We start from the raw sequence: 8,143 nt of genomic DNA, 5'->3' as shown, positions 1-8,143 counted from the left end.
AAAAAAAAAAAAAAAAAAAAAAAAAAAAAAAAAAAAAAAATAGCAAGGTTATAAAAGAGAAAAATCTAGAAGCTCTAGGGTAATAAAAAGACAGAATGAACAGAAGAACTGCAAAAAAAATCATCTGATAATTCAGAGAAAAATTAATAATAATGAATTATATTTTTATAAGACTAAAGTGCTTATCAAATCATTTCATAAGATCTGTACATATCAGCTTTGTAAGATAGGTTCTGCAATCCCCACAACATTTAGCATGGGGAAATTGAGGCTCAGGAAGGTAAAGTGTATCAGAACCCAAACTAAATTGTGCTTACCTAACTCCTAGTCTAGTGATCTTTTTTATTAAATGAGATAATCTATAAAGAAAGCTGTGAAGACAAGAAAACCAGGTTAGGAAGGGGCAGGGAAGTTCCAAGGGAAATAAAGGGAAAGAAAATGCTTTAGGAAGCTACAAAACAGTATGTAGCTATTTTATTAACTGGAAAATCTTTTTGTATTTCTCCTTCACTCACTTAGAGGATATGTTAACTAAACATCAGACAAAACAGCCATTTCAGGCCTGTTCCCATGACAGACAGGTGACCCAATCATAGCCCTGGTCCCTGACAATACACTTATTTGAGCAGCCTATTCCTTCTCTCAAGACAACTCAGGAATATGTATACTAAATCAAAGAGATAACCACAGGAAGACTCAAAGCACACAGCAGTTCTACCCTGGTTCCTTTGTCCCAAGTCAGGGCTTACTCTAATGTACAAGGAGGTCCCCCCTATACCCCACCCAAGCATAGCCTAAATTCAGCTATCAATCTGCCCTTACACCTTGAACTCACATAAAGGCTGGTCAAAGACCCAGGGGAAAAGGGATACTAATCATCTTCTCTCAAGCCAAAAGTAGTTCGTAGGGTAAAGTTACTCAATGTTTGGCCAGCAAATCCATATCCCTCTAGAAAATTGGAGATGTTTAACTACGGAAAACCTGGGCATGTTACTAAGTCAGAAATTTCCAACTGCAGTTAAATGGGTAGCTTAAGACAGCCTACAAGTTGAAAGAAAACCTTGCATGAAAAACTGAGTTTAAATCCACTCTTATTTGACCAAATATTCATTACATATATTGGTTCCAACCCAAGCCATATTCTTGAAATAATACCCACATGCTGGCACAGTACTAAAAAGAGTTTTACAAAGTACCTGTATTTTCACTGCCTCTATGAGGCTGAGTTTAACGTTCCCTTTTTTGCAAATGTGGAAACAGGTTTAAAAAGGAAAAGCAACCTGTTGAGATCTCACAAACAGAAAATGGCAAAGCCTGGAGTTGAACTCAGGTTTGTCTATTTTTAGGACTTTCTCTGAAGTTCCTGGAGAAGGCTCAGCTTTGTTAGGAAATTTAATAGCTGAAAACAGAAGAAAGACCTGAATTCTCAGACTTATATTCCACCATGGAGTTACTGTATGGCCCTATAAAATAGAGCAACTGAAACGAGGATAGAAAGAACTTAGCACTGACCCTCCTTCTGATATCCATATATTTTCTGTTAATGGCACCACCAGTCTCCTCATTACCACACTTAAAACATTAGTTCACCTTTGACTCTTTTCTTTCCTTACCTCACTACATGTAAAGTTCTATTGATTCTACCTCCACAGTGCAGACTCTGATCTCCACTACTTATGAACAAAGGCAAAGTCACCCATCTAGGCTCCCTGTTTCCAATCTCACTCCTATTTATATGTTAAACATATTCCGTGAGATTAATTTTCCTAAAGCAAAACTCAGGTCATGTCACTCTCCTACTCAAAACCTGCCTACAGAATAAACTCTTTATCCTGATATTTTGAGGCCCTCCATGATCTTTCTTCAATTAACCTTTCCATCCTTAATACAGTACTCTTCTGCACTTATAGACAACAGTCTCCAGCCAATCTGGACTAACATCTCCCAAAGATTCTCCTGTTTTTCCCACTCTATACCTTTACTCATGACATTTCCTCTGAATAAAATGCTTCCCTCAACCTTCCTTATATTTCTGCCTAAAGTACTCACTAAGTTGCTTCTTCCTCCACAAAACTTCTCTGATCTCTCTAGGCAAAGGTGATCTCTTCTTCCTACAGGACTAACAGTATCAATCTTAGGGCACTGAGCCCAGACAGAATGCCTTGAACAATAAGCTATAAAATAGGAGACTACTGTGAGGATTAAATAATATCAGGTATGTGAAAGTACCTAGCCCAATGCTGATACAGAATAGATGCTCTATTTAAAAAGCATTCTCATTATGATATAAAGTATAGATATACATCTTAACTCTCATACTGAGCCCTTCTACTAGGCTGGGATTGTCATAAAACATGTAACAGACATGTAAGACGCTGACTGAAGAGGTAAAGAACACTACACAGATACAGTCCCTATCTCAAGGTTTATATCCAGAACAGCTCAATCTGAGTTCTATTTTTAGAAGGTAAAAACTGAATATACACCACTCTGTACCTAGACATTTTACCAATATGATACTACCCATTCAGAATACTGAAATATAGACTTTCTTTCCCTCTCTCCAACCCTCCAACTCCAAATCCTAGTTTCTTCCAGGCCCCTTAGGTGATACAATAAACTAATGCCACCAACAGTTATATACTTTCTAACCAAAATGCATATCTGTACCTAAAATCATATAGCCATTTCTCTCCCTCCCCATAAGTTATTAAACCAAAAAGAAATTGGCTGGAGAGTGTTGTCTAATTTTTTTTTTATTTTTTTAGTTGTAAATGGACACAATACCTTTATTTTATTTATTTTTTTTTTGATCTGTGATTGTTTTTAATTATCTTAAATCTTATGATAACGTATTTTACAAATTTTATGGATGGGTATATCTCTTTTACCTTAATCTTTCCATCTAATAAGTTGGCAAAAAGCACCACTACCAACCACCTAGATGTTCCATAGTATTGTTTCTGAATAGTTGTTTAAAAACAATCCTGAATGATAACTTAAGTCTTAGAAAATAAAGAATTAAAAAGTAAAGTCTAACTTGTTACTGTATTATGCTGACTTAAAAAGCATCTGAACTTATAGATCAGCTTTAAATTTGAGAAGTGTTAAATATTCTTTATTTAATATCATACATAAACCACACTAAAAATGCCTTTCCATAAGGAAAGAACAGCATTTTAGATACAGGGAATTCTAATTAAATTGGCATGGTCAACAAAAATATAAAGTAGACACTGCTTCCTTATCTTCAACCTTTAATAGGCTAATGAACACAAATTGAAACAAATGTGAATCATGCTTGGTTCTGAGAGAGCGAAGGGATTTCCCCCATATTTTAAACATATTCACATAATCAGTTCTATAAAACTAAATATAAAACCAGTTTTCAGATGTCATTCACCATTTTTGTGAAATACCGAACATTACTAATTAAGTCCAACCACAACTTTAAAAAGGGGAAACAGTGATAGAATTTACTGAAGTGGGAATATAACCAAAATATTAATTTAACTACAAGTAAGTTTTACTTAAATCAGGATTGTCCAACAAAAATAATTTTGTCAGTCATTCATGATCTGGATTTCTGGTGTATCACATCAATTAAATTATGGTGCACATAAAAAAGCCAAGAGACATTTCTGTTTGGTAATAAATAAGGCAGTAGCTATTACTCATTAGTGGCTTTTTTGAGGTAAGCTATTAGGTCTGCCCTTTCTCCCTTCTTCTTAATGCCAGCGAAGATCATTTTTGTTCCAGGGATGTACTTTTTGGGATTCTCCAAATACTCCATCAGTGTATCCTCTCCCCAGGTGATGCCTTTGTTCTTGTTGGCATCTGTATAAGAGAATCCAGCAGCCTGACCTGTCTTCCGCCCAAACAGTCCATGGAGATTTGGCCCAGTCTTGTGCTTGCCTCCCTTTTCCACCTTGTGGCATTGGGCACACTTCTGAACAAAAATCTTCTTGCCTTTCTCAACATCACCCATTTTTAATTCGTTCTTTCGTGGCTAGCGCAAAGAAGCAAAGAAGGACCCCGATCAGAAGCCGGACGTCCCACTCTCTACCAATACCTTTATTTTATTTGTTTATTTTTATGCGGTGCCAGGGATCGAACCCAGTGCCTCACGCATGCTAGGCAAGCGCTCCACCACTGAGCCACAACCCTGGCCCAATGTTGTCTAATTTTTGATCTTAGGATCAGATAAAGCTCAATTCAAATCCTGGCTCAAACATCTTGGAAGAATTACCTTAACTTCTCAAGAGTCACAGTTTACTGAAGAACAATATCCACATGTAAAAGTTGTTGTGCAGTTTTAAAGCACCTACCCAGGAGCTCAATAAATAGTAGCTACCATCATTATTCTTATCATTGAAGTTATTTGAGTTGTCTAAATTACATATTTATCTCTTCAGAGATATGATGAAGTACAAGTTTGAATGATCTTTGCCCTTGTCAATGAAAGTTTCTTGAAACTAGACATCCATAAATTTGATGACTAACATACACTCAAACACAAAGACACAATTTTCTAACCTGTGTATCTATGTTGTACCTGAAGGGCACTCTTTTCCCCTGGACACTATATTTTGGAAGCTGGCTGTGGGAACTTGGCAAACATCAACACATTTGTTTTAACATACACTTAGTGTTGAGAGTTCTGAGAGCTTCCTAAGAGGCCTGAGATAACCGAGAGAAGCCAAATAGAAGCAGAGCTACTGAATCCACTTTGAAAATTTGAGGCACATGATATTTGGAAGCCTGCCTACCTGCCTGCTGGTGAGATTTCTGGTCATTACCTAGGCCAGGGCTCAACCCAAGGCAGCCATGAGCTCTGTAAGTATAAATAACAGAGGAAAGGGACAGGTTTGCCCTAGATGGGCCATGCTGACAACACAGTTGACTCTCTTATTGTTTTTCCTCCTCCATCATGTCTCCCAAGAGGTATCTCCCTAATACTTTCAATGAAAACTGATGGGCTGTCTGTTCAGGCTTAAGTTCTCAGAAGTCCAAGGAGTTCTCAGCATGAGAGATAACATTTAAAAAGCCAACAATCATCACAGGACTATCCTACCTCCCTGGTACACAACAAGCCCAATAGCGGGAATCACAAAAAATGGTTCCCTCCTTCATCCCACAGCCAAGCTAAGAAAATCAGTTAAAGTTCATTCTGTTCATTTGGCTGCAAGTTTGACCTGAGGTAAACCCATATGATCTGTGGAAACAAATATAAGTAGCAGAACCCAAGGAAGTCTTACCCACAGATCTTATATTCTCTTTGACAGTAGCCCTACTCTGTTCCTACTGCAACCACTTGCTAAGGATAGCCATTCCTTTGGCAAACAAAAACTGCCAGATAGCTAAATGATTCTGCAATGCTATTGATAACTGTCATTGAGTACAGCTTCAGTAAATGATCACTAAGTAAAGATGAGTTAGTAGTTTAGGCAGGAAAATCATGCCCACAAGACTTCTCAGAAAACCTACCACAGTAGGGCATGGTGACATATGCCTGTAATCCCAGTGACTTATGAGGCTGAGGCAGGTGATGATCACAAGTTCAAGGCCAGTCTCAGCAACTTAGCAAGACCCTAAGCAACTTAGTGAGACCCTGTCTCAAAATAAAGAATAAAAAGAACTGGGGATGTAGCTCACTGGTAAAGCACCCCTGGGTTTAATCTCCAGAACCAAAAAACAAACAAACAAAAAACCCACCACATAAATCTACCCAATGCCAGGGCACATTTTAAGCTTTTTACAGGAACTGATGTAAATTTATTTGGCATTCTCCCTCCTTTCTATTCAACCTAAAATCCATTCAGTGTAATGCATTGATTTATTCAATAGATACCTACTGGACACAAGTTGTCTGATCAGCACTGTGACAGATGTTGAGGATAGATACTATTGTTGCCAAACCAGACATGGCTTTTATCCTCAAGAGAAAAGAAAATTTTGCAAAGAAAAAAGGCTTTAATATCTATACAACAACTCTTTTTTTTGTTTTGTTTTGTTTGTTTGCTTGTTTTTTGGTACAAGGGATTAAACGGGGCGGGGGGCGGCGCTTAACCTCCAAGCCACATCTCTATCCTTTTTTTTTTGAGATAGGGTCTCATTAAGTTGCTGAAGCTGGCTTTGAACTTGCAGTCCTCCTGCTTCAGCCTCCTGAATCACTGGGATGACAGGTGTGCACCACTGTACCCAGCACAATAACTCTCTTTTAACTTCCTTTTTCAAGTGAGGAAGCTATAATGGATTTTTTTTTTTTTTTGGTTTTAGTACAGGGATTGAACCCAGAGCTATTCAACCACTGAGCCACATCCCCAGCCCTTTTTATTTTGAGACAGGGTCTCACTAAGTTGCTGAGGATCTCGCCAAGTTGCTGAGGCTGGCCTTAAACTTGCAATCCTCCTGCCTCAGCCTCCCAAGCAGCTGGGATTACAGGCATGCACCACTGCACCTGGCATGAAACTATAGTTTAAATGATACTGTCAACAAGGAATCAAGCAGCACCCAGTGCTCTTGATACTACATCAAGCTGCCTCTCACTATTAAGAGACATAAGCAAGGTGTGAAGTACATGCAGAGTATTGCAGACAGTAAGTGCCAACAGAGTTTGATTGGAGATGAGAGGTATCTCATGACTAGCATAAGTGACAGGAAAGACTTCATAGAGAACTGAAAGATTAATAAGAATAAAAAAGGATGGGGGAGAATATTCTAGGAGGAAAGTAAATGGCATAAAAAGGCAAAAGGAAAGCAGCGTAAGTAATGGTGTGCTCTGCAGACAAGGACAAAGGGAAAAAAAAACTGGCTGTGCCAAGAATGCAGAGAGTGCAACAGAGATGAAGTGAGTGAAGTTGTCTAGGCTAGAACCAAATTGGGAAAGCAACCAACACCCATACAGAGATTTTAGAACCTGCACTTTCTCTATTCCAAGCTCTCCATCAGAAAACAAATTTATAGTGCCCTTGGCTCATTTCAGATTTTTTCCCTGCATGGCTTCTCACACAAAATAAATCTGCCCAACTCTGATAAACATGACAGGGCCACAGCTATCCCTACTCAAATCTCTCCTGCCTAGCAAGTTGTGCCAACACAGGCAAGGCTTTGTCAAATTCTTAGTGCCCAGAATGCTTCCCTTTGGCACTTTCCAGATGGCCACAAGTAACCTCACAAGGCTTTAGATACATTTACCTGCCTATGGAGTCCTCAAATCCATAATGCAATCAGCTAAGCCAAACAATGAGACATGATGCATAAGGTTCTGACCTACCTCCTTCAGGAACCCACTTTGCACGTCCCAATAGATCTCTTATTCCACTAAACTGATACTACTAGAGAGCAGTACAGCATTCCGATGTTAGTCACCATATGTGTAATGGTTTGAATATAATGTGTCTCCCAAAGGCTCACATGTGAGACAATGCAAGAAGGTTTGGAGGAGAAATAATTGGGCTATAGTCTTAACCTAATCAGTGAATTAATCCCTGATGGGATTAACTGGTAACTGGGGGCAAGTGAGGTGTGGCTGGAGGAAATGGTTCCTTGGGGACATGGCTTTGGGGTATAAATTTGTATCTGGCAAGCAAAGACCTCTCTCTCTCTCTCTGCTTTCTGATCACTACTGAGCTGCTACCCTTGGCCATACTCTTCACCATGATGTTCTGCCTCACCTGGAGTCCCAAAGAATGGAGCCAGCCTTCTATGGACTAAGACATCTGAAACCATGAGCCCTCAAATAAACCTTTCCTCCTTTATAATTGTGCTGCTCGGTCTTTTAGTAGCAGCAGCAAAAAAGCTGACTAAAACAATATGCAACAGATATTATTGGAATATAAATGGTCTCTAGCTAGGTGGTTCCCTGAAAACAGCACTTGACACTGACTTTGAATACTCCTATTTCTGTCCAGTCCAATTTCTGTAAACATAATACAATACTGTGAACTATTTTCTTGTTCTCCTCTTTACAGGTTGCAGACCCCTAACAATACCAGGTGACTACATTAGGTTGGAGACTCCCAATGGATTTTAGGGACTTCTCATTTTAAATATGAGAAGAACAACTTGCCCAAGATTTTGCTAAGCCAAGGCTAGAATCTGGGTTCAAGCTCCAGGACAAAAAAAAAAAAAAAACTCCGTA

The 8,143-nt window shown here is 38.8% G+C and overlaps 2 protein-coding genes across 9 annotated transcripts in view; both read right to left on the bottom strand.

The window, feature by feature from the left end:
• The window catches only part of Stim1 (stromal interaction molecule 1), a 250,668-nt gene that overhangs the window by 195,045 nt on the left and 47,480 nt on the right, over window positions 1–8,143 (bottom strand). The window lies entirely within an intron of this gene.
• On the bottom strand, window positions 3,091–4,030 carry LOC107135575 (cytochrome c, somatic-like). Its single transcript, XM_048788179.1, has one exon. The coding sequence runs from the start codon at window positions 3,986–3,988 to the stop codon at window positions 3,671–3,673; it is 318 nt and encodes a 105-aa protein (XP_048644136.1). The 5' UTR covers window positions 3,989–4,030; the 3' UTR covers window positions 3,091–3,670.

This window comes from Marmota marmota, unplaced genomic scaffold (assembly GCF_001458135.2).
Source record: "Marmota marmota marmota unplaced genomic scaffold, marMar, whole genome shotgun sequence".
Lineage (NCBI taxonomy): Eukaryota > Metazoa > Chordata > Mammalia > Rodentia > Sciuridae > Marmota > Marmota marmota.
Note: the sequence above shows the minus strand (reverse complement) of the source record. Positions and strands in the feature narration are given on the sequence as shown.

Bases quoted from the DNA above. Each gene is read 5' to 3' on its own strand.
- LOC107135575 (XM_048788179.1), bottom strand. From the start codon at position 3,988: ATGGGTGATGTTGAGAAAGGCAAGAAGATTTTTGTTCAGAAGTGTGCC.